The following is a 26030-nucleotide window of genomic DNA, read 5'->3' as shown; positions in this document are numbered from 1 at the left end:
CGTATGTACTATTCTGTACATTGCAAATGCTATGACATCTTTGCTTCCATTCACAACATCAAGCTCATAAAAACAATTTTGTCTTTTCAATGTTGTTGAGTACTCGGAATAACGACAATAATATACAACAATATAACTCAATAAAAACTAGATTTTCAGGCGTGGACAAAAGTGCACGGGTGGCTCGATATGTGTACTTTTCATTGTAACGACTCGTAGTAAATTGCGAAATTGTTTTTGCAGTAATAGTAACACACACAACTGAGCATCGGTGCTAAATATGGTGTTGAGTACTTGGAATAATGACAATAAAACAATATAACTTAACGAAACCAGAGATTTATTCTTTTCCTCGTGATCATCACATGAGCACTCTCTCCTGCCCCCAACGTCAGTATCATAACATAGGACTACAATATTATTGAACACCTCCCTCGATGTGTGGCATATCGAGGAAAAGGGAGGGAGGCGGGGGGAGGGGAATAGGTGAATGTATGAATGAGCAGACAGATGGAAGAAAAAGGAAAATAGAAGAGAGGGAAGGAGGGAAAGAGAGAAGGAAAAAAGAAGAAATAAAAAAAATAAAAGAAATGAAAGAATGAATAATTGAAGAAATTAGGGAGAGAAGGAAGGAAGAATGGATCAATTCATGGATGAATATTAAATATATTAAAATTATTTAAAAAAATACTTTTTCTCTTCACTAGGTATTGAACCCAAGCTCTCTCTTTTGTTCCATTGTTAATGTACCAACTTGAACATTATGCTAAGCATTATTATGAAATGTAATCTCCAGTATCAAGTATATTATCAGCAGACACGACTATCTACCATTTCACAATCCTCGTACTATTTTGGTATTGTTGCTAATTTCCACATTTCTATCCACACATCTCAATAAGATTTCTCTCGGGATGCATTAAATCCCTTTTATAGTGAAGCACTTTGCATAATATAATCAGCATAAAATTGTACAAATTCATAATTGCTGTCTGAATGAACAATGCTTCATTACAAAAATTAACATAAAATAATGTAAAGAACATTTTTTTTAAAAATATTGACAACCGTATATTTAGCACCTTTTGCATCGGTCCAGTCTGTAATTGAAGCACTGTCCAGATTATCAAATTTTCTTTGGAAAAAAATTGTTGTATGCCCATTATATAGTCATGAAGTGCCTATATATGGTCATGATGTGATGTCATCATGACCATATATTTTTAGGTATGTCACAAGTTTTTGTTAAATAAAATTTGATAGACTGGAGGGCTGAAAGATTGACAGAACCAAAGCAAAAGGTTAATAAAAGGTCACTAAAGCTCGGCACTCACGGTCCTACGACCGTTGTACAAAATCCAACTCTGCTTCCTGCGAGTGCTAGGCAATGCGTCGCCGAATGCGTTGGCAATCTGAACGGATTGTCATTAAATTTGATCTGTTACGTGCGCATTGTGGTGTTGCATTTCCCATTGAATTGCGTCAGCCGACAACTGTTTAAACGCGGAGAATAACCTGGCTTTACACATACAGTTAACTGATAGGACAGGTAATAGACTGCCGAATAAACATATTTGATAGATAGAGTTTGACTACAATTTAAGAAGTAATTAAACCGCCGTCCACCATCTTGCAGATTCCATAGTAAACCAGATTAAAGCCGGCAATGAGCTTTACTTCTAGCCTATATAATAAGCAAAAGAATAATCCTTTTAAGGCATCCTTCATAGACTCCGTTGTTTTCAATGCCTTGCATTTCTTTTCTTCTCCTAACATTTGACACTCAAAGAATTTTAATCTCAGCTACCTCTGATTGTTTTTATTATCGCAATAAGTAGAGCCTTGTAAAACCAAATAATTTTGATTATAGTCATTTGTACTTGGGGAAATTGGCATGAACTTTTTACCTTTTGGATGCTTAGAAATACAATTTTATTGGATTTAACTAATGTACCAGAAAACATGTATCGATATGCATGGTTAGTTCTTATTCATTTTTATTCACAAATCAAGGACCTTTTTTTAAAGGTTTTAGTCTATGTGTTATACCATGGAGGATATAAAACTTTGCAATTATATCATTAGTGCAAGTGCAGCTAATTAATGATTTGCCCTCTAACCTCTTCTTCTTAGTGCTCTCGAATTACAGGTGATTGTTGAGTCAGTTCACCGTTGTGTTGACAAAAAAATGGTTTCCCTGATTGAAACCTATCAAGAAACAGCTTTGGTTTACACAGAACTGGGAATACCCCATAAAGCCACATTTTGAATCAGATATAATGTAAATAATTGTCTTGATTATAATAATAAATATTAAATTAATATATAATATTTGATATGAACTTACAAGTATAAGGAATAAAATAATTATTTTGTGGCAACAAGTTTAATAGCTGCTTGTTTATTTAAACTGTCTAATATAAGAAAATAAAAATAAAATGTCATTGGTGAATGTAAACATTGTAGTAATGTAATGGTTAAATGCTTATAGAAATATACATCTTATTTTTGGAGATTTCAAAGATTTTTAATAAAAATTTAAAAAAAAAATTTTTTCTGCAATTTTCATTTTTTCATTGCGCTGGGATTCACTAATTGGCCAAAAATAAAATTTTACTTTTATTCGAAAACATCATTATTGGCGGGCGGCGGGTTTGCTAAACAATGTATAAAAAATATCTTGCCTTACAATCTTCTGAATTTGAAAATTCTTTTACCAACCAATTTAAGGGTGTATACAAGGAGAAGTATTATTTATGTGCCTGGTAATTGGCAATAAGAATTATATCCCATGTTGAGAATGTTCACTGTAAACACAATGTCCAGGAACAAATGTCCACGTAAAACATAATGCTCTCGTAAATAATATCTTTGTAAACATAATGTCCTCGGCCCTTAAATAATCTCTGAAAACGTAACGTCATTATAAACAGAGAATTTCTATGATAGTGTCTGCAGTGGCGTATCTAGGAGACTTGAAACCGGGGAGCTAATGGGGTCACGAAGGTGGGAGCTTGATGATTAAGGGATGGGGTGCTGGTCGTAAAGGAAGGATCTAACTACTTGATCGTGATTTTTTTGGCTTTGGACATTTTCAATGTGCACCGATCAGATCATCAGTATCTTGTACCACAGATTTCAGTGTTGATATAACTTAGCATTTGATTTAATTGCTTATGTCACCATCCTATTTTTGCATTAAGTGGCATGCAACACCGGTTTCTCAATTTCATACTAATTATGACCGATCATAGAGGTATAAAACTTGATACCATTCATATAACCTCAATTATATCATTTTAATTGATGAATATTCCACATCTTGGAACATATTTTGGAGTGAGATGCGATATACTGTACAGAGTTTCTGAAACTCATAAATGGCTTAATTGCTGAATATTGTTTCACATAAATCAAATTCTGAAACTTCAGCTTTGAAGTATAGGTTTCTCTGTCCTATAATTCATATTTATCATTATTCTCGTTGTCACTAATATTATTAGTGTAAAATTCTCTACTAATTGTATTTGAGAATTGACAATCAGGAATATAATTCTACAGTTACAGTTTAAATTCTTATTTTAAATGATTGAAAATAGGGTCTGAGGTAGTCTTAGAATCCATACTGGTAATTATCTGTATGTCAAGAATTTAAAAAATTTTGTAGTATTAATATCAAGAATTTATGTGTATTTTTGATGATATTTGATGTTTTTCATCCAGGGCATTTCTCTTAGGTTGGATTCGGACGTAAACTCAATTACATGGGTAATCTACTAATAACCTCGGGGCTAAATGCGACGGTCGTTCGGACGAGTAAAATAACAATCCATTTACCCATTAATTTGACGGAAGTTATGTATTTTACAAGCTTCTGCAAGGTCAGAATTCTGAATAGTTCGTGGCCTGAGTGACGACCCCCTGCGTGGTCGCGAGCTTCTTTTTGTCCAGTGCACTCTGATCCGGCGTTGTTTACAAATCTGAAGGGTCAACTAGTGACCTGGGCCTTGTAACGAGTGATTAATTACGCCTTGAGGCAAGGTGTAATTGAAATATCCAGTAAAAAAGGTGGGTTTTTGGGCCAGATGCTTTTCAAATTTTCTATACCCAGGGGCATTATTTAATTGCCGCACGCGACCGCTCAGCTGGTGGTACCCAGTTAAATTTTACTTGTCCGAATCGGCCTTTAGTGTGTGTGGACTATGAGTATGTGGATCCTGTTCTTTTGCATCTGTTTTCAATTGTGTTTGATTTTTCTGTTTTGTGATGTTTTTGATGAGATGCAATAAAATGAATAAAGAAAAATACATGTCAAATACAAATATAGATATTCTTTATTTGGAGCCTTCAATTTGCAGCAATGTGGAACGTAATGACGTCATGTTTGTTTAACTGCATATATCTAAACGTTGTGCATTATGTTCTCTTCTGAAATCTGGTCTTCGGCCGAATCTACATTCAGGCCAGAACGAGGACTGTAACATTGGTGCATCGCTCTGTGCGTTCGTGACTATGCCTTATACATGTCATAAAAAATAAAAAATTATTTACAGTAGAATATGAATGCATGCAACGAAAGTCATGGTTCAGTGATTTCATTCCATGTTCTCGTTTTACGCTCTCAATCGAAATCTCCCATTGCCAAAAACATGTCATGAGGTTCGCCTACATTGTTTCAGTACATAAATATACCATAAGCTTTAAGTAAAAAAATGTTATTAACCAAGTGAAAGGTAATTATCTAGCAGTTTTCACTTGACAAAGATGGAGTGTCATCTGTAGGGTTTTGCCTTATTTCTAAAATACCGTTCCACTTCCTATAAAGCCTAATTAATTAAGAGACATCTTTCCATACTTAAGTGGTGAGTGCACAATTACTCCTGGATGTGAAAAAATTATTATACCATAGTTGCTCGGGTATATATGCCACCCCCTACTTAATGCCCAGTTTTACATACCAACCTTTCCTTGGGCAAAGGCCCATAGGGTATGATTTGAATAAGTAGCCTAGCTGGGTTTAAAAAATACCCTAAAAAAAAGAATAATTAAACATTGCTTTAAATTAGGCATTGCAAGGATGCCGAAATATTGCCTTTCGATTGAAAAGGGGATTTTCCAAGTATACAGTAAGCCTACACTCCAGAATTGGCCCAATTTTTGTGGTTCAAGGGGGTGTGGGCTTATTATGTTTTGTACTTTTTTGATTTTATGTACGTACTTATCATAATAACAGGTGATTTAGCAGACTGAGCTGATAATGTTATACATTATATTTTATGAGGGTGATAAAATAAGCAGATCTGAACACTTTGCATGTCAATAAAAATCGTGTTATAAGGTGGGAAGCATGCTGGTGTGAAGTCATTTTGATTGTAAAAAAAAACACCCTGCACGACTTCTATAGGTAATTGTACCAACAGGATGAACATCAATTTTAAATACAAAAACAATATGGTGGTTGATACACAAACCGTTGAATGACACTATAGTTTCCTATGTATTGTACTTACTGGTATACAAGCCTCGGTAAATTATGGGAATGTAAATATTTACATTAGGCGTCAGCCTTTAGAATTGTCAATTAGTATAATAATTATAATGATTTTTATAAGAAGTGCTATAAAACATTCTATAATGGAAAACAGAAGTAAATATCTACAAGAGAAGTTGTGACTAAACAACGTTTTTATTGATCATTTTTTTGCTTGCAGGTATCGACTGCTCTGCTCTATCCAAACAACTATATTTCTTCACAGCAGGTGCGATTTTCGTACGGAAGTCACATAATCCAGCTGGTGGAAAAAACTCTGAAGGTTCAGAAGATGATAGAAAATATTACAGATTGTTTGAGCTTAATAAAAGGTTGAAGCAAGTGTAAGCTGATTAGACTTACTGACTCCCACTCGGTTTTCAATCTTCAAGTTTGTGTACTCAACTTTTAAGACTCTGTTTTTGCCAAATGCTGTGTTGCTGATTAAAGTAATACACAAGTTTTTCATTCTAATCAAATCAAGAGCACACTCGGTAAGTTGGAATTTCTCTTTCATATACTGTATATGTTAATTAGGATAATTACAGAAAGTAATTAAGATAATTGCAGTGAGTAATTAAGATAATTACAATAAGTAATCAAGATAATGATAAATATGACTTGCTTATCTTATAATATGCCCTTTCCGCATTCTATTTATGGTACACAGTTTTTTCTGTAGTTTGCTGAGCAGTTAACAGGCGTAGTTGAAGTAAGTAACTGTAAAATTTGGTTACCTGATACACTAATTTAAGTATTTAGATTAGTAATTTGCCAGTACACAGAAATTGTTGCATTGTATTGTACTGTTAAGTATCATAAATAATAATAAAGAACCACATTTTGACTCTTACTAGTATCATGGACCTATTAATAAGATCTTATTGATAGGTCCATGCTAGTATCTTCATTAATTTTCAAATAAACAATTATTTTGTTATTTTTATTAGTGGTTTTGTAATATGTTATAACAATTCAGCAGTTTAGATAATGTAGAAAACAATTCCAATGCTTTAGACAAGTTTTTTTTTTTTCAAGAAAATTAGAACTCCGTGCCTCAGCATTTAAACAGAGCCATAGATTATAATTATTGGAAGCATTGTGATTTATATTTTAACAACATTCATATTAAAATCAAGTATAAGCAAATTATTTGAGAACATGCAGATATGCTACATACATATACGGTACTAATACGTATTTTTATGAAGCTTTGTACAACATCTATCAAGTTTTATGACAAAATTGTGTGAATTATCCTTAAATGGGCATGTCAATGTCATCATTACATCCATATATGGCATGATGATGTCATATCATACCGTATATCGGCAAATCACTGGTATTTTTTGTCAAATAAAATTTTATAATGTAGAGTGAGCTTTGTTTGAAGATTTTCCTAATTCTAAATTGTGGAATTTTATTTGGCTATAAATATCACAATTACAAATCAAATTAAAGTAGATTGGTGCGGTGTAATTTGTGGCACCTAGAGAAATGTAATGGCCAACAATGCATAAACCAATTAGAGATAGATATTTATGATGGTAATGGTATTTCAGCCAATTTTGGTTTAAGTGGTCAAGGGATACATCACTTAAGTCATCGAAGGATACTTATGCGAGTTAAAAAGCATCTTGTTAAGTATTCTCTTGGACGTCATTTCTCTGGGTTATATAAGATTTGTATTTGTGTTCTATGCTGATGATGATGATGACTACGACTTTGATGAGTATGATGACAATGATAAAGATGATGATGGAGAAGATAAAAATGATGATGGTGAGAATAAGATGATGATTTTGAGGATGCAGATGATGACAAGGATGATGATAGCGATGATAAAAGATGGCAATGATATAGATAATGATGATCTTAAAAAGTGATGATAGTCAATGCCGTAGCCAGGATTTTCAAACAGTGCGGGTGGTGCACTCACTTTACGTGTAAATTCAGATAATGTGGACAAATTTTCTCAAAATTTGACCCATTTTATGCAAAAATATAAAAAAAAATCTGGACCCATTTTCTTAAAAGTTTACCCATTTTAGGCTAAATTTAAGAAATATTGCATAATTTGGACCCATTAGAAAAATTGTGTGGGACTGTCCCAACTGTCCCAATAGCTGGTTATGGCATTGATGATAGTAATTGATAAAAATGATGAAGTAGATGATAAATATGATGTTGATGAAGATTTGCTTCGAAACATTTGAAATGGGGGGGGGGATCCCCCCCCCACAGATATGCCACTGGGTGGTAGTGATACATTTTTTTTCTTAACACAACTAAAACCTGAACATTGATCAGAACTATTGTTCATGATAAACCTGTAAAGATAATGTCTGTTCTCAGCAGCTGTTGTCATGTGATAACGCATTATGTTTCATACAAAACAGGTTTTATTCACAAGCCTCACTCCATTACCGAGCAGGCTCAAAAATGGGAGCAAATCATTCCAACCGGAAAGAAACCTTTGATTCATCTGGAGACGGTGAGTAATAAACTTACACTAATAATTTTATGTTAATATGACTAATGAAATTAATATCTAAAATGGTTTTAAACATATTAGATATTAGTACTATATCTATATTGAATATTACAGTATTTAACAATATCATGTATATGCAAGAGGAATTTTATAGGTTTAGAAATGGTTAGATTTTTGTCATCTTTTGTAAGTAACATCATTACATTACAACAAAAATTAACTTGGATTTTATGTGTTATAATATGGTGTATCAAAAACCATTAATAATAATAATAATAATATAACTTATATAGCGTATAGCAAGCTCTCAATGCGCAGTACATGAAAAACAGAATAAGGATGTTTAAATTAATGAAAAACTTGATGGTAAAGGAAGGTATTTGCTTGGTCTTAAAAGAGTTTAATGTAGTAACAAACTATCTGAAGATTAATATGGAGTTCCATATGGAGTTCAAAGTTGAAGCTACCTCACTTGGTTATTATTATTTTTATTATTATAACAGTATTATTTAATAATTATATTTTTATATGATATGAAAAAGCTATTGACATTATGAGGGTATCTTTTTTTAAATTATTTGTTTTGCAATGCTCTATTACATTACAACAAATAAAATCTGAGTTTGTAAAATCAATTACATGATTGTTATTATTGTTAATACTGTATTACAGTGTTATTAACATTAGACATAGTTATGTGGGTGTGTTTCTGCTGAATAACCAAAAAACGTGTTTTTTTAAACAGTTAAATTCCCAACATGTTTCTATTGAAAAATACAACTAATAAAAACATGGTAATGCGAGCATTAGCAGGTGGGCAGAGCTTATAATGATGATCACCAACGGAAGTTGAATTTGACATTACTTCCTGCGAGTTACAGCGTATGCTGCGAAAGAAGTAAACAGCACACCACGAAAGTATGAAAAAAATTTTGGTAAAGCCTCGTGCCATATCATCCTGTCGGTTTATTTTTTTTCTTTACCAAATTTCTCACGGACGAGCAGTCAAACCAAAGAAGAGGTCAGTTTGGTTCACCGACGCGTCATGACTAACACGGTATTGCGTCGCAGCTGAAATGTGTACCAAAAAACATGTGTTTTCTGAATGCCAACCATATAACAAATGCATGTTAAAACACATGTTTTTAGAACGCATTCCTAACCGTGTTTTTTGTTTTTCGGCCCATTTCTTATTCTCCTTTAAATTATTTATTTTTCAAGTCTCCCTGTGGGTTCCCCCAATTAACTTTTTTTTAACAAAAACATTTGTTGTATGTTATTCATATTTATCTATGTTTTTCCCCCAGTCAATTTTGATCATTTTCAGATCTTGAGAGCAATTGGAAAAGGCAGTTTTGGTAAAGTAAGTCAAGTTTTTTTGTTTATTTGTAGAAAAAAAAAATGTGGATAATTATTTACCAAGCATTTAGAATCATAAATTGAGTTGTTTCTCCTCAAAACGATATTTAATGATGTCTTTATATCTACCAATGCTGATTGCTTGGTTTGTTATTGTATCATTAGGAAGAAAAATAGCTAGCCTGGGATTGGTCCTACACATTGGGATTAGAAATGATAAAGTGCAGAAGGCTAGAATTTCATCTCTATATCAAAGGCTCATATCAACGTTAGATACATTTACAGATACCATACATTAATATGTAGTTGAGGAATCCATTGAAAACAGAGTGAATGGTTGAAATGCTTTTATAGTTTGCAAGCTTAAGTGATAACAAGGGAGATCATTTGTAATAAAATATTTTGAATTAGTAGGCCTACAATTTTACTGGGTTCTGTTTTCACATAATTTACATTTAATGACAAACATATTTCATTGTTGTTATTAAAACTTCAAGATAGACATAGGTATACGTTATTGTCACATAAAAGTGCGAGACTCGGTTTCTTGTTACAATAACAAATAAAATTTTTTATTGCAATTAATATCATCCCAAAGTATAAAAATATAAAATTGAATTTCAAACTTACTGTATTAATATTTTAATGAAGAAAAATGTAGGCCCACACTAAAATATTGATAATAATTTAAAAAATCATGAAAAGAATACCACCACCATGTTTCTATATTTTTACCTGTGATAATTTTTATTTAATTTATTTTATTTTTATTTTATTTCAAACATCAACACCAACAGTGAAAAACCAATTACAGGATGCCTTAAATACATTATATAAAAACATTAAAATACTGTACAAATAAATTATTAAATTGGAAATTTTAAAAAGATATTATTATATAATAAACATTGAAAATACTGTACAAAAAATATTAATACAACTATAATATTGGATATTTAAACAGATATTGCATATGCACAGACTACACCACAAGAAGCCTCCTTTTTTTAATAAATCAACTTCATTTCTCTTCCGCCTTCTCAAACAAGTTTTCGTCGGAAATTATCCTTTTTATTTTAATTTCAAATAAAATTTTGTCACAAATCCTATATAATCCGAGGTTAAAAATATCATCTTGTATATCTATTTTTGATTCAAACAGTCATTTATAAAGTGATTTTATATTCATATTGCTGAGGAAGTAATGTTGTGTCATTATGGTTGGCATTTTTGTAATGAATAAAATTTAATAGGCTACTCAATAAAGTGGTTAATTGTAACAGTCAATCTTCATTATTATTGTGCGATGATAATGTGTTAATGAAATTGCCAATTTTGGTATTAATATTAGTTGATAAGGCTCACAATAATTAATTTTGATCATAAGTTATTGGTTATTGTTATGGTTGTTGGCTAATTTTGGGATATTAAAATTTCCGATGGTGACTGTGATAAAAGCAGTATTATTATACTTATTTAATGTATAAATTTTAATAAACTCAACTCACCTCAATGGATTTATTTGTCATATATACAGTACATGTACAATAACCATGCAAAGAAATTTGATCTGGTTCCCTAACGAAAACAAACATAAAATATGAAAATTCAAACTAGTGACTTGTTCAATTCCCTAATAGCATTCTTGATTATTCTTGATTATACTGTCACGGTTACTAATGATGCTTTAATAAAAATGAAATGTAGAATAAAACGGCCTTGTCAATCTTTGCAGTGACATTCGTGCTATATTTATCACTGATTAGTTGTTTTGCAAGCTTTGTGATTTCTTTGTTTATATTGGAGACAATAAATTTTATCTTGTATCTTGTAATTATTAATAGAAATGTATGCATCTTAATAATTAACGATTATTATTTATACTGTATTATGTTCTAAACTAACTAATATTTGTAAAAATTGACAATTACATCTAGACCTGGGGGTAGAATGTCCCCTAGGAGGGAAAATCTCCCTGCCTCATCTGGATCAGTTTACCACTAGATTACAAATACAATTTAGATTTCTAAGAATGGAACTATGTTTCTGATAGAAAATAAAACTCAAGATATTCAGTACTTTTATGACTAGTTTATTTATGACAGTACACAAGCTTTCGTGCACACAGTGCACTTCTTCAGGTGCACATTCACCTGAATAAGTGCACTGTGTGCACGAAAGCTTGTGTACTGTCATAAATAACTAGTCATAAAAGTACTGAATATCCTGAGTTTTATTTTCTATTATATATTAGACTAGTACGGCTTATCTATTTTTTATTTAACTATGTTTCTGATGTATTTGTATGTTACAATTTTAGGTATGTATTGTACAGAAGAGAGATACAAAGCAGATGTTTGCTATGAAATACATGAACAAGCTAATGTGCATCCGAAAAGATGCTGTTAGGAACGTTCTCCGAGAACAGGAGATCCTACAGTCACTTGAACACCCCTTCCTTGTCAACCTGTGGTACACATTCCAAGATGAAGAGGACATGTTCATGGTCGTCGACCTCTTACTCGGGGGTGATCTCCGCTATCATTTGAACGAGGGCGTTAAGTTTGATTCAGAGCGAATACGATTGTATATCTGTGAAATTTCATTAGCATTAGATTACTTGCAAGAAAAGAAAATAGTTCACAGGTGGGTATGCAAATGAGTATTATGGTTTGGTGGTTAAAGTGCCCAACTTACAGTCCGAAAAGTATTGGTTCAAATCACTGCTAACTTCAGTGCTGTGATTTTTTTTTTTAACCATTCTATCATTTGAAATTTCTTATGAATCATGGTTTTATGGTGTCTCATACTTTTATTACTCTCTATTCCTTTTTTCTGTTTAGCAATCAATGTTTTATTAGACTAGAAAGAATACAACTAATTTACCTTGTTGCAATGGACAATCAAATTTATCATTTTCCATGGTTTTTATAATTCTCTCAGTCTTCACAATTCATGTATCTAATTCAATACATTTCATTTATTATTTAATGTAGAGACATCAAACCAGACAATATGTTATTAGATGAGGAAGGTGAGTTAACATTTCAAATAATATTTTATGTATTTACATGCTTCTACCTTTTAAAGACATTTATATATATTATAATATCACTATCACAAGATATGACAATTGAATTTATATTATAAACTTAAAAATTAAGTTTTTAAAATTGAAATCAAATTTTCTTCTTGATAATGCTTGCACATGAGTTTCTTTTTTCACTGCCCTGCCTGTCGTTAAATGATGAACATTTTCTACAGGTCTCCATCCAATAAAAGACCGCCTTTGGGAAAAAGGTTTCTAGGGTTTTTTTTAACAGCTTGTCTCTAGTTAGAATAATAAAGATAAAAGACATTTGTTAATTTGGGATCACAAAAAAGTGGTCTTTAATTGGAGGTGGCCTTTAAATAGAGGGAGACCTGTATTTAGATTTATATTATTTGCAAATTAGACAAATCTCTATTTTTAATATAAATTATATTTACTTGTTAATGTTATCTATCTCCGGTGGTAAGATGGCTTTGTAGATGTGCTTCTTCAGCTGTTCTCTACTTACATTTCTGGTGTTTTTTTAATCCAGTGAAAGTTGAATAAAATAAAATAAAATAAAAATATCTTTTATTGCCAATATATGTAAAGGGAGGATACTTAGCAACAGACAGTACGTCTTCATTACTTGCAATGTGTATCAGCATTTGTACATCATAATATCATGCAAAATAATTTATGTTGGGCTATCAGGCTAGAATTCTTGACTATAATTTATGTGGCTGTTTACCTTAAGGAGAGTCCTCCATTTAAAATTCATTATTGGGTAAAAAATACTGAGGATTAGCCGCAGTTTCAACAGTCATAACCAAATTGAAATGATTGAAATTGAGAACGATAATGTATTTGAGAAACTGTTCAATTAAATTGCACTATAATGCCACTTAAACTGAACTGGTAAATTCACATGTTCAAGTTATGCATTATGGAAGGCTGTTAATGGTAGAGCTCCACAGGCAAATGCCAACAGCGAAATGTACTTCTTAAGCCTAGGGAGTTTCATGTTGATTAAGTAATTACCGTATACCTTGGTAGTTTAACCTTTAGGTTTTTGGTATATATGGTATGAGAAAATTATATAAAAAAATTGATTCATAAACATTAATAGAAATATTAAACATACAAAAAATAAAGTCATATATGTTTCTGGATTCTCAATATGGTTGTGCTGGCACCATATATGGTTGTGGCTAGCCATCAGATAATCTGTTTTATGAGTCTGGTTTTTCAGAGCAGGTTAAATGAGAATACAGTAAGTTCTGTTTCCCTGCTGGGTATGTTATTGAAGACAGCTAAATGGGAGGGTCTGGTCTCTAAGTAAGCTTAATTACTATAACATTATGCCATCCAATAATTACAAAATGAATATATATAATTAAAATTTAATATAAAACACAGAAACATCAAGATAAAAGTACAAAAAAAGGCAGTACTTTTGTTTTTAACTGAAAACCACTTGAGAAATCAGTACATTTTTATTGAAAGTGCATTTCAGGATAAAGAATAAATAAATATTGATATGTTGTCAACTGGTGGATAGATCCTAGGGTTCAATGAACTTGGCATACATACTCAATCAGTCATTCAATATAGTTGAATATCTGGTATTGATATCATACTTAAACTCTATCTACACTATCAAATTTTATGTGAAAAAATAAATTTGATATGCCCATATTTGGGTGTATTATGACATCATCATGCTTATATTATGGGGACATCACACAAATTTGTTCCTGATTATTCCTCTTCGGTTTGATGTGTATCCTAATCAATTATTAATTAACCATACGGCATCTCGTAAAGTACCCAATATTGGTGCATGTCCAAAGTTTACACTATTCCCAGGGGTCATTTCGTAGACTGCCTCAGTTCAACTAATTATGATGGTTTGATTTTTAATTACACGGCTTGCGAGTGATTGCCATCTCCTTAAGTTACAGGCTTTCTGATTAAAGGTGTAACGATATACCTAGTGGGGTGAATGCCTTAAAACCCAACTATCATAACTCTTGCAAATTTAATTAAATTGAGATCTACAAATTCTAGCTCCAGTGTCTAATACATCAGATTTGTCGAGCCCTATGAGAACCACAGGGTACATGGAAAGGGTGGATGTACTGATTAATTATTATAATATGGTAGATGATAAATATCCTATTTTCTAAGACCTATCTATGAAAAATGAAGTTCAAAGCTAACTGAAATTCTTTGAAGAATAATAATAGTAATGTAAATATTATTTTTATTGAAAATTAATAATAATTTAGTAAGATTAATATTATTTTAATTGAAACTTTATAATAGTAATATTAATATTATTTTAATTGAAACTTAATAATAATGGTAACAATAATAATAATAATAATAATAATATTATTATTATGGTAATTGAAATTTAATAATAATAGTATATTATTTTTTTATGAAACATCCTCCATTAAATGAAACTATAATATATAGCTTTCGTCATAAGTACTTGAACAAGCAAAGGAAGTAAGGTACATTAATACCATTATTCATTTTATAATCCAAATGAAGGCAAATAAAGTCCAAAGTAAATAATCCGGCCTCAATAAAATATACTGGTAAACTGGACAAAGCAGTCTGAACAAAGACCAACAACTGCACACCTGTGCAGATCACCAAAATGTAAATTAATTAACCGAATAAATTAACTTGAAAACTGTTAGAACTCATAGAATTAAGTAAAGAAAACAAATAAATAAAACAGCATACATCATAAAAATTTCAGTAGTAAATTATACTAATATATTATTATGTTGTATGTATTTTCTCTATAGCAATACAAATAATAATTAATGAAAATAAAATAGTCAGGAAAATGGATGAGTTTAAAACATTGAATATTTATTTAGAGTATGGAAGCCAGGCATATTAACAAAAAAGAACTTTAATAGCCGAAAAAAGTTTGGAATCCACAAACATGACAGCAAAACACAACATTTAATTTGGATAGATTAAAAATTAGAACAAAAAATACTTTAATTATAAAAATGATATCATAATGAAAATGATAATTGCATATTAATATAGACATTTACGTAAAGAATGCAAGATGCATGCAAAGTTTTTGGGTCACTGCATGAATTTAGGCTATCATGCACAATGTTCAACCCTGTTTTATATTGGACAGCTATTTACTGTTTTCATTTAATTGTATACATATTTCTTCTTGATTTCAGGGCACTTACACATCACAGATTTCAACATAGCAACAATACTTAAAGAAAAAAAAGTTGCAACATCTATATCTGGTACCAAGCCTTATATGGGTAAGGAACTACTTTTTATTAGCCATCAAAATAATCACACATACCTTAACTTATTTATTGTTTATTAAGAATAACTTAAGTAATTGCTTTTATGCAAATTTTATGCAGATAAGTTGAATGATCCCCCCCCCTTCTCGAAGCGGCACACTTGGAATGTTCTGTTTGTATTGGTGTCGCTGATTTGTCTTTCTAGGAAGAAAACCTATTAACTATACCGGTACCGGTTTTTTGTGTCTGGCACCCACCCCCACCATTGGAAATATCTGGAATTGACCATTCATGATATCTTGAATATATATATTATATGAATATAATATAATCCAGAATATATTCTGATAGGTTTCATTGGGTTAATTCACAAGTGGATCTAGCTCAATTTTTGGTACCCATTTTTATGCCCCTCCTGACCACACCCACAACAATGGGACCGGCAGATGCCCATTTTCCTACATAGGCAGGCACATAGACCATTACTTACAAACAAAAATTACACACAAAAATTGGTTACCTTTCCAGCTATGCTGACACCCCTGGGCTCCTGCTCTATAAGAGAGCTATATAAAAGCATACATTATTATTGTTAACAATAGTCTTTTTTTTTTCAACTCAGGTCTATCATTTTTAACTCTTTCATCTATATATTAAAGAACAAATTACAGTATGTTAGTTTATATACATTTTGATTTATACAGGTACTGTCTCTTTACCCTAAATACTTGCATATACCCTACAGAACTGTTCTAAATTTAAAGCTGATAATAAAGGTCATGTATTTATAGATTCTCACTAATCAGGGCACACATTTATTGTGTTATTTTTTGTTAGGGATCATCAATAATTGTCATCATTTTCAAAGAATTACAAAACATCCTCTTTTCTGTGACAGCTCCCTCCTGCCTCTAAGTACACATTAAAATGATTTTTTTTTTTCATTTTGAGATCACTTCATTTATTCCGTCCAAAGAACTTTAAAACTGACAAACACAAAATAACAGAAGAGGAAAAAAATAACGCTCAGTTGTCCAAACAGGATTGCCAAAAAGTGAACTGAATCACGGTAATGGCTCACCGATGCCAATGAGAACATAAATTAAATTAGCATAAAATAGTCAAGTAAAATCGCATTAAAATATATACGTGTACTGTCATCATTTTATCTTTTTCATAAAAGAGTATATATGAGTCTTTGCCATCACAAACCAGCATCAATTAAACCAAAAAATGAAAATTGACTTTTAAATATATTCATATTCTCCACCATTGTGACCTTTAAAATGATGGGTCATGTACTAGAGTGGACTTATATTTCCAAAGTTATAATAAATAGTATTATGGCTTCTCTGTATACAATTATATAATTGCCACATTCTTATGCTAATTGCTCAGTTTACCAATTAGGGACAGTATGCTGGTTTAGGCATGACAAGCCTCATGCCTGAACCTTCAACCCTTTCTCCTACCACTAAGGCGTACGTTTTGTAGTCTTTTGAAAATGATGAAAATTATGGATGGCCCCTTAGTGTGTAGTAATATTTATTATGATGTATATACCATTGCTGTATCTAGCATTATGTGCAGTTTGTCAATTGATATCACCAGGTAGCTTTACCGATCCTCGCAAACTTATCATCTGAGATTTGCATTTGATGCAATATATATAATGCAATTTGTCTAATGCAAAACCTGAGATGAATAATCGTTTATATATTCCATTCAAAGTAGGTCATCTTGATAAATATTAGGAAATGTAGCTTGTTTTTTTCTTGTCTTTCATCTTAAATAGCACCCGCCCGTATATTGAGTAATTTGAGACATGCCACATTCTGTTTTAACATGTTTCTGTGAGTATAGCATATACATGTCGGGTATCATGCGGTGTTGTATTTCGTCTATGTAAATAGTAATAACTGTTTTAAATTTTAAGCCTTATTGAATGTGATTCATGACCAAATGTTTTTCATACCGATGCATACCGTACGTTAACAACATGATGTTTTGGTTCAGTTATTGCTGGGGGGAATACTTGCAAAAGAAATTGATACAATATAGAAATGATGTTTATGTTTAATTATTGGCTTCCTTATTGTTTCTTTGTTCAAAACATGAACAAAGTACACGGTGAAATGGAATAGTGCAGTTGAAATGAATATGTAAAAGTTTATAGTACATTCTAATACAATGTATAAGAGTAAACTTTCCACTGATTTTTGGCTGGTTTAACATAAACAGAAATTTATATATAATATATTCATTGTTTGTATTCCTTAATATATATAATTTTTTTATTTTGTTCCCTGTTTACTGGTGTTTTAAACTTGCACTGAACACAGAATTTCTGTCTTTTAACACAGTATCATATATCATGTAACTGTGTACCTTACATTGTGTAATAACAAAATGTATTTATAGAAACCAAATACTGTATATACAGTAGGAACTGATGCAAGTTTCATTGTATGTATTTCTACATGTATAATAACAAATAGAGTTTACTGATTATAAAGTATATCGTTTTCTCTAACTATTCTCTGTAACAACATCATTTTAACAAATTAAAAAAATGTATTTTATGTTAATTGACTATATGGGCTTGACATGCCAAAATCAGTGACCAAAACAAGAACATTTTAATATATTCATATTTCCCACATTGTAAGGTTTAAAGTCATTGTCTTGCTATTTCCCAAGTTATGAGTAAAAATAATATTGTGGCTCCCTCTGTACTAACGTATACAATACTGCCGCATTCTATATGCTGATTACTCGGTTTAACATTCAACGGCACTACACTGGTTTTGGGATGACAATCCTCGTATATGATGATAACAAACAGAGTTTGAGTATTTAGTATATCAGTTTATGTAACTATTCCCTGTAACAAAATAAGTTTAACAAATTCCAAAATGTATTTTGTGTGTAAGGCCTATATTATTTTTTAATAACCAATTCAAATATTTTCCCCCAATTGTTCTCTCCCTATACGTCCAAATGTATTCTTTAAGCTATTCTTCTTTCATCCTTCTCATTCACCCTGAGTTAGAGAATGTTTCTGGACGATTTTTGTGAGTGGGGCGTATAAGACGACCCCCCCCCCCGTTTCATTGTAAAAATATTATTTTCCCGTGATTAAAATTGCGTTCATTCATACTAACAATGTACCTTCATTTCAGTAGTAAATTTGTGTGTTACAGACGATCTGCATACAAGACGAACATGATTGAAAAAATGAAAAATGTATATGTTGCGTGTAAGACAACCACCTGTTTTTCGATCCTAATTGCTATTTTAAGCCTCGTCTAAACACAAGAATATTTGGTACACTTAGCTCTGACACATTTTGTTATCCTATCCGGCACCACAATACTCATGAGGAATAAACTTAATCAACTTAATGTAACCACGTATTCATCGCCTTTAATTTTATTGCATACATTATTCATCAGAGTAAAACCATTTATATTTAACAACTTGCACAAATGTTAAAACTTTTAGTTTTCCAGATAACAGCAAATTTGCAAAATTATATGCACATGAATGCATTGAACTGATGGAACGTGATCATATTGTTATTGTTAATAATATTATAGTTGTTATTTATAATATGACTATTGATTATATTATTATTATTATTATTCTAATTTCTGCAATGATAAAATGAATATGTATGTTAAAGTGAAATAATTTGATCACAATATTATTATAATAAAAATGATATTATTTATATTATTATTATTACTATTTTACTATTAATAATATTAATATTTCATTATTAATATTATTATTGACATTTTTTAAATTAATATTATATTGTTATCGATCTTAATATTATTAAGATTATTACTTATATTGTGAAACAGCTATTATTTCTATTATTAATATTATTCTTACTATTAATATTACAATTAATAATATTAATATTTCATTATTAATATTATATTTTTAATTAATATTATTTATATTGTGAAACTGCTATTATTTCTATTATTTAAAATTACTATTGATATTATTTGTTTATATTAATATTAATTATATTGTTATTGGTTTTATTAATATTATTAAAATTTATTATATATATTTCATATTGTTCTTATTGATTACAATTATTATTATTGTTGTTATTGTTATAGTATGTTGCTAATTGTTATTATTTACTATTGTAAGTATTATTATTATTACTATTGCTACTATTATATTACATTGATTATCAAATCATCTATAACTATTGATTTACAATTTTCTTTATAGCTCCAGAAATCTTCAACACTGGAAATGCTGTGCAGGGATATAGTTTTGCTGTCGACTGGTGGTCGTTAGGCATCTGCGTTTACGAGCTTCTTCGGGGAAAGGTACGTCTAACGTTGAAATTGGCTTACATTTTACACACCATACATATCCAACAAATGACACAAATACACCGAATGCTACTTAGCTCATAGTAGAATGTGAACACTGATCTTCCTCTTGAGGATCATTAATACACTTAAAGCACATTATGATAATGTGCACATAAATTCTAACACATTAAGTCCTACTTGTTGTAAGGGGATGCCTGTTATTGCCGTTGTCAGTGTTAGCTGTAACTTATAGAAGTCGATTAGAGCGAAGGCTTAGAATATTGTCATACTTGTTTCAGTAGTGTGAAGGTAATTTAAGGCGTTTTGTACAGTATATAACCGTCAACGCATATTATGAATACAGTTGTATGTTAGTGATATATGAAAAAAGAGGTGACCTTCCGTAACATAGAAGTGAAAAAAAACATTGAGGTGACAAGGATCATATCCTGAGGTTGCAGTTGTTTTCAAACTACGAAATTTCTATTTGTGTATTCAGGCATATTAAGTTGATAATTTTTTAATTACTTTTGCATCTAACCAGAAGTTCACTCACATCTCATAATGAGTAAAGAAATTAAGTAAATTAGGTTAAATAATTAAATTGGTTGCAGTTGAGTAACTAGGAGTAGATTAGGACTAGGCCTCTCGGGATCCGTAGAATGTGCTGTGTAGCGCCACCGCCAACACACAGAGTTCTTTAATGCATTTTTTTATGTGGACATCCGTCATATTGTCCCTAGGACCAAGAGCTTAAGCACTGCTCCTAGAAATATATGCTAACCCAGAAAGATTTTAGATGCCATATTAATAATTTGTTGGTAAAAATAAAACGATTCTTTATTGGAAGCCTCATTCTAGTTGGAAATCGTGATTTTGAGCTGGGCCCCAGCGCTATACCCAACATAACTGCAACATAACGGACACATACGGGTAGAAACATTGTCCTTTAAGCCTAAGTGCCAATATGAGGGTTATTCGAGGAGCCAAGCGATCAGACTTCAATTAAAACCGGGCGCTGGCCGAGTTTGAACTAGGGTCTTCAGTGCAGGAAACAGCTAGGAACAGCACCACAGCCAACCGCTCAGCTCAAATACAAGATGAACAATTTAAAGGTCTATATGCCACAAAGAATATATGAAAGGAATAATTGTTTATTAATGCATTTATTAATTGACGAGAAAATTATTTTTTAAAGAAATATCCCATACGACTACTCCTCGTTGACCTATGAATAAATAATGAATACCTTATCTATTATAACTTATTGAGCCAGTATTTTACATAATTTGTTTATTAACGATGAAAAAATTTTTTGTCGTTTATACTCTCATCATGGCCAAGGTTGTATAAATATTTTATTCAATGTTGAACAAAGCAGATTTATCGCAGTCGGCTAATGTTTAAATCGCGTGATCTCAATTATTGCCAAGATGTCTTGAATTTGATTATTCCTATAAATATTAATGGCAATACATGATTGATTTTAACCTTCCATAATCACATTCCTGATGTACCATGTCAAGTGAGATGATGTGTGTCATGTCTTTGATTTTCATGTAGTTTCTTAATGGCTAATGCTGTATTCATAATGTGTAAAGACGTCACCTTATATTTGCCGCACCAAGGATTTTATTTATTCATATCTGTCCCTCTGTCTGTCGGGCTGTCTCTCTGCTGTCTGTCTGTTAGCATGTTTGCGCAAAATCTAAGGACGGGATCATCATAAAATCTAGTGGAATGGTACATAATAATCTATGAAAGTGATGATTAAATTTTAGGAACAAAAGGTCAAATTTGGACAAGGTCAAAGTCATGGAAATTTGATTTTTTTTTTTACCCATAAGCATAAAAGATAATGGAATCACCCATCATACAGAACCTGTGTGTTATTCAGTATACAGACACAGGGTGGAAAATAATGGAATCGCCCATCATACACAGCCTGTGTATTGTTTGGTATTCAGGCACATACAGGTTGGAGGTATACACTCCATAGAGTTGTTCCCAACAATTTACCATACTGTTTCATTTTGCTAATGTACTGTATACTGTACTGTATACAATAATTATGAATGACCGGGGACTTGGAGATCTCCACGGTTCAACGCACTCACAGTGGCTACCACCAGTCCCACCGACTGAGCTAGCTGCTCTCAACATTCATTATTCTACTAAGCATTTAGTGAGCATATACCACACTAAAATAGTTAAAACTCCCTTGATAATATAGTGTGGAATAGTGGCACCAATGAAATATTTGTTTTGATATTGAATTTTAAAAGGTATTGTATTCATAAAGTTCATTCAAATTATGTTCAAATACTGTACTGTTCCCAGGGAGAATTCCAATTTACTTAATGACAACAAAACAAATTGTAATACGTTATTCTGCCATTTATGAGATTAATGGTGGATATTACCCTTTTTTTATGTCCTGGAATATATGAGAATGACTGAAAAATATTTTCATATTCATGTATTTATTAATAGGCATTCACTGTAGTTTTCTCCTTTATTCAATTTTTATTGCATCAAAATACAATCAACAATACTGTTTAGTACTGAGATAAAAACAAATAGAGGTAAAAGACAGAAACAACTGAAAATGCCCAGAAGCAGTGGCTGGGGGAGGGGGGTAGGTGGGTGCAAAGGTGAAGTGGGAGAGTATGATAAGTGAATAAGGTGATACATTTTTGCTTTGAACATTTTCAATGGGAGGGGGGTGCTTTTTGTTGTTTTTTTTGTTTTTTTTTTTAACAATAAAAATAAAATTAACGGTTAATGTAGTTATTATTCTGCCGTTTATGAGATTAATGATGGATATTATTATGTTTTGTCCTTTAATATGAGAATGACTAAAAAATATTTTCATATTCATGGAGTAGAGGCGCCAGCGGGGACATGGGTGTGCGTTTTCCCCCGTCAGACAGGCCTGGACTCCCTGTCGACCGATGCCATGGCAGGGTCGTCAGGTCACAAATTTAAAAATAATGATAATTTCCCTATCCAAATTAAACAATTTTGATTGCCAATCCTTAATAGGCCATAAAAACTCTCCCTGTGAAACCTGCAAGAGATTTTTTTATTCCAGGACCCCAACTGATGCTCTAGTTGGCTTCTTGGTTTGGACCCCTCTGTCAGACAAGTCTGACCCCTTGTAGGCAAATTTTTGGAGGCACTTTTGATCCACTGATTTTTTTTTCTTTTTTCAATTTTATAGCATCAAAATACAACAAATAATACTGTTTATTACTGAGAGAAAACAAGGAGAGGTAAAAGAAAAATGACCACACACTAAGTAAAAAAGAAAATGCCCAGAAGCAGTGGGTGATGGGGGGGGGGGAGGGGTGGGGAGTGTGAAGTTGAAGTGGTGGGGTGGCCTTATGACTAAGTTGGATGGGGGAAGGTTTGCTAGCTCGCAAAATGTGGTGATAGGAGGTGATTTCTCACTATTTAAGCATGAATTTTTTGCTTAGAAAATTTTCAATGGGGAAGGGAGTACAAGCTTTTTTTTGGAGGGGGATGTGTTACACCACTGCCTAGAAGCTATTATAAATATTTAAAAAAATGCACTTATAACAATTGAAGTAAAATAAATGGTACAGTGCAGTAGTTAATACAATTGTAAAAAGTGTTTGATTTTTTTTTATGAGTTATCATTTCTTACTTGTTTTGCAGCGGCCTTATAAAATTCACTCCGACTCTAGTATAGCTGACATTCGTGACATTTTAACAGTGCATACCCTTCACTGTCCATCATCTTGGAATCCTGGCCTGTCTGATTTGATACGACAGGTAAGTATTCGCAAATGTTTTCTTTATTGATGCTGAGAAAGAGAATTAAAATAGCTAGTTGTAAATCCCTCAAAGTCAAGTTAACTAGGCAATGTGCTATTTCTTCACTGGCATGCAGTTATACACTTGAAAGTATGTGTTCCTATGGTTTTTAAATCAACTGTGTTTGTATATATGGTACGAAAAAGACCACTTAATTCCTCCTTACATGACACAAACCAGGGGTGCATAGGCTAGTTTTAGCCTGGGGGTGGGGGAGGTGTGAAAATTGAGAGAGCACAACAGAATTCCTATCCAATGAAAACCCTTCCACTACAGTAGCATAACTGTCACAACTTTGGCAATTTGTATTTTGCATGAATCAAGGATCATAGTCAGTTCGTTTAGCATATTGTTATGTTTTAGGCATGAAATGATAAACCTAATAGGAAAATGATAATGAATATGTCATTAATAATGACATATTCATTATCGTTTTCATAAGGTTGCGAAATCTCCCTAATATGGCTTTCATCCGACATTTCATGCTTTGGAGAAACACACATTGATATTCTGCCTGACATTTAGCCTCTTTTAGAAATCAATAAAGAGAACATCCCACCCATTTGTTAACCCTTTACAATCTGTAATCAGTAAAACAGTAAAACACAGATTCTTAATGCTTCACAAGCAGCTGGCAGTGTGAATGTATATAGTGTTTCAAAAAATGTAGGTCGGTTCTTTAAAGCCGGTTACTCGCTGCGTTGTATGACTGTATTACGACCGTCGTACAAGGAATCCAACAAATGAGCGCTAGACGGTGCGACGCCGCTTGTTGGTTGGCGGCAGTCTGAACCGATCGTCATTATAAACGATCCCTTGTGAGCAAGGGGTGGCATAGCGTTCTCTACAGAATCGCGTCGGACGACGACCGCTGTACAAGTACATTACGTGCCCGGCTTTAAGATTTGAATGTATAGAAAAATCACAATTATGCAATTATATCATATCATATTGTCATTATTGTCAATCATCACCATCAATCATCATTTTCACTTTCATCACACTCATTATCATTACCATACCATCATCACAATCATCATTATTATCATACCATCATCACAATCATCATCACCATCATTATCACCATCATCATTACCATTATCAACTTGATTATATTTAATATGATCTTATTATAACTATTTTAGTATTATATATATATTTTTTTTCTGTTTTTTTTTTTTTAGTTTCAATAGTATGGCAACTAAATATATTTTATCTTTAAATAAATCTTCTTTTAATTTCTCAAGAATTCTCTGTTTTCTTATTTTCTGATTTCCAGACCTTACATTTGTGATAATTTATAATTTCTAGTTATTCTGAAGTATGATCTCATCTTCAGTATAATTATCCTTGTAAATCAGAGCCATTTTACGGTCACCAATACTTTCACAGATACAAACGTGATGATTAAATTTTGCCGTAACAAAACACTTAACAGCAGTGATTAATTAGCTGTGGTTGTCACCATTGTATACACAGGTTTTTTGCGACACACTTAGTTTCATTATCTTGGTGTGCTGTATTGGCTATCTGACGAGAAAGTAGTTAAACTGAACGTGCTCTTGTGTGGGAATACCATATTGTCTTTGCAACCGAGAGAATTGGTCGTTCATGCCATCGTCAAGAAACGAACCTGTGGGTTATTGATTAGGATGATGATTCAAATTGTCGTCGTAATACGAGTCCATATGACCTGAGTTGACCTCATGTATCCTCCGCAGTTGTCAACCTTTTTCATTTTCTGAATATTCAACATATTGTTGTATACTGAGTACTCATATGTATTTTTTTTTTTTGTATTCTTTTTTTGATACATTCATTTCTTTAACGGTTTTCACTTTAAAATGAGTGAATCAGTATTATAGAGTAATTTGAATATTGACAAGATCCAGTAATGAATGAAATGCGGAACACATTTTATCCTAATAAGAAAAGTAATAATTGGAATTTTCTTTGATATATCGTACTAAGTAAGTAAGTAAGTAACTTTATTGCTTCTCTTTTATAACAGAGGCACAGCCGTAAAGACATGCAACAATAACAAAATCAGTAAAAACTTAATTACTGTGATAAAATATAGTAAGAAAATACTACGGTAGAACGAAATATAAATAAAAAAAGGGTT

The 26030-nt window shown here is 31.8% G+C and overlaps 1 protein-coding gene across 2 annotated transcripts in view; it reads left to right on the top strand.

The window, feature by feature from the left end:
- LOC117105727 (serine/threonine-protein kinase 32B-like) overlaps window positions 1-26030 on the top strand; it is a 38253-nt gene that overhangs the window by 3500 nt on the left and 8723 nt on the right. Inside the window, exons 2-10 of one of the 2 annotated variants that reach the window (XM_033246979.1) lie at window positions 5712-6024; window positions 6201-6242; window positions 7930-8024; window positions 9332-9387; window positions 11704-12029; window positions 12380-12417; window positions 15642-15731; window positions 19977-20077; window positions 23747-23863. In XM_033246979.1, coding sequence (XP_033102870.1) covers window positions 7973-8024; window positions 9332-9387; window positions 11704-12029; window positions 12380-12417; window positions 15642-15731; window positions 19977-20077; window positions 23747-23863 — 780 coding nt within the window. In that variant the 5' untranslated portion in view covers window positions 5712-6024; window positions 6201-6242; window positions 7930-7972. The remainder of the gene's footprint in view (window positions 1-5711; window positions 6025-6200; window positions 6243-7929; window positions 8025-9331; window positions 9388-11703; window positions 12030-12379; window positions 12418-15641; window positions 15732-19976; window positions 20078-23746; window positions 23864-26030) is intronic. The other variant, XM_033246978.1, reaches the window with a different exon arrangement.

This window comes from Anneissia japonica, unplaced genomic scaffold (assembly GCF_011630105.1).
Source record: "Anneissia japonica isolate Jap-2015-1 unplaced genomic scaffold, ASM1163010v1 scaffold287754_len4335492_cov202, whole genome shotgun sequence".
In the NCBI taxonomy this organism is placed as follows: Eukaryota; Metazoa; Echinodermata; class Crinoidea; order Comatulida; family Comatulidae; genus Anneissia; species Anneissia japonica.
This window is presented reverse-complemented; position numbering and strand designations above follow the sequence as displayed.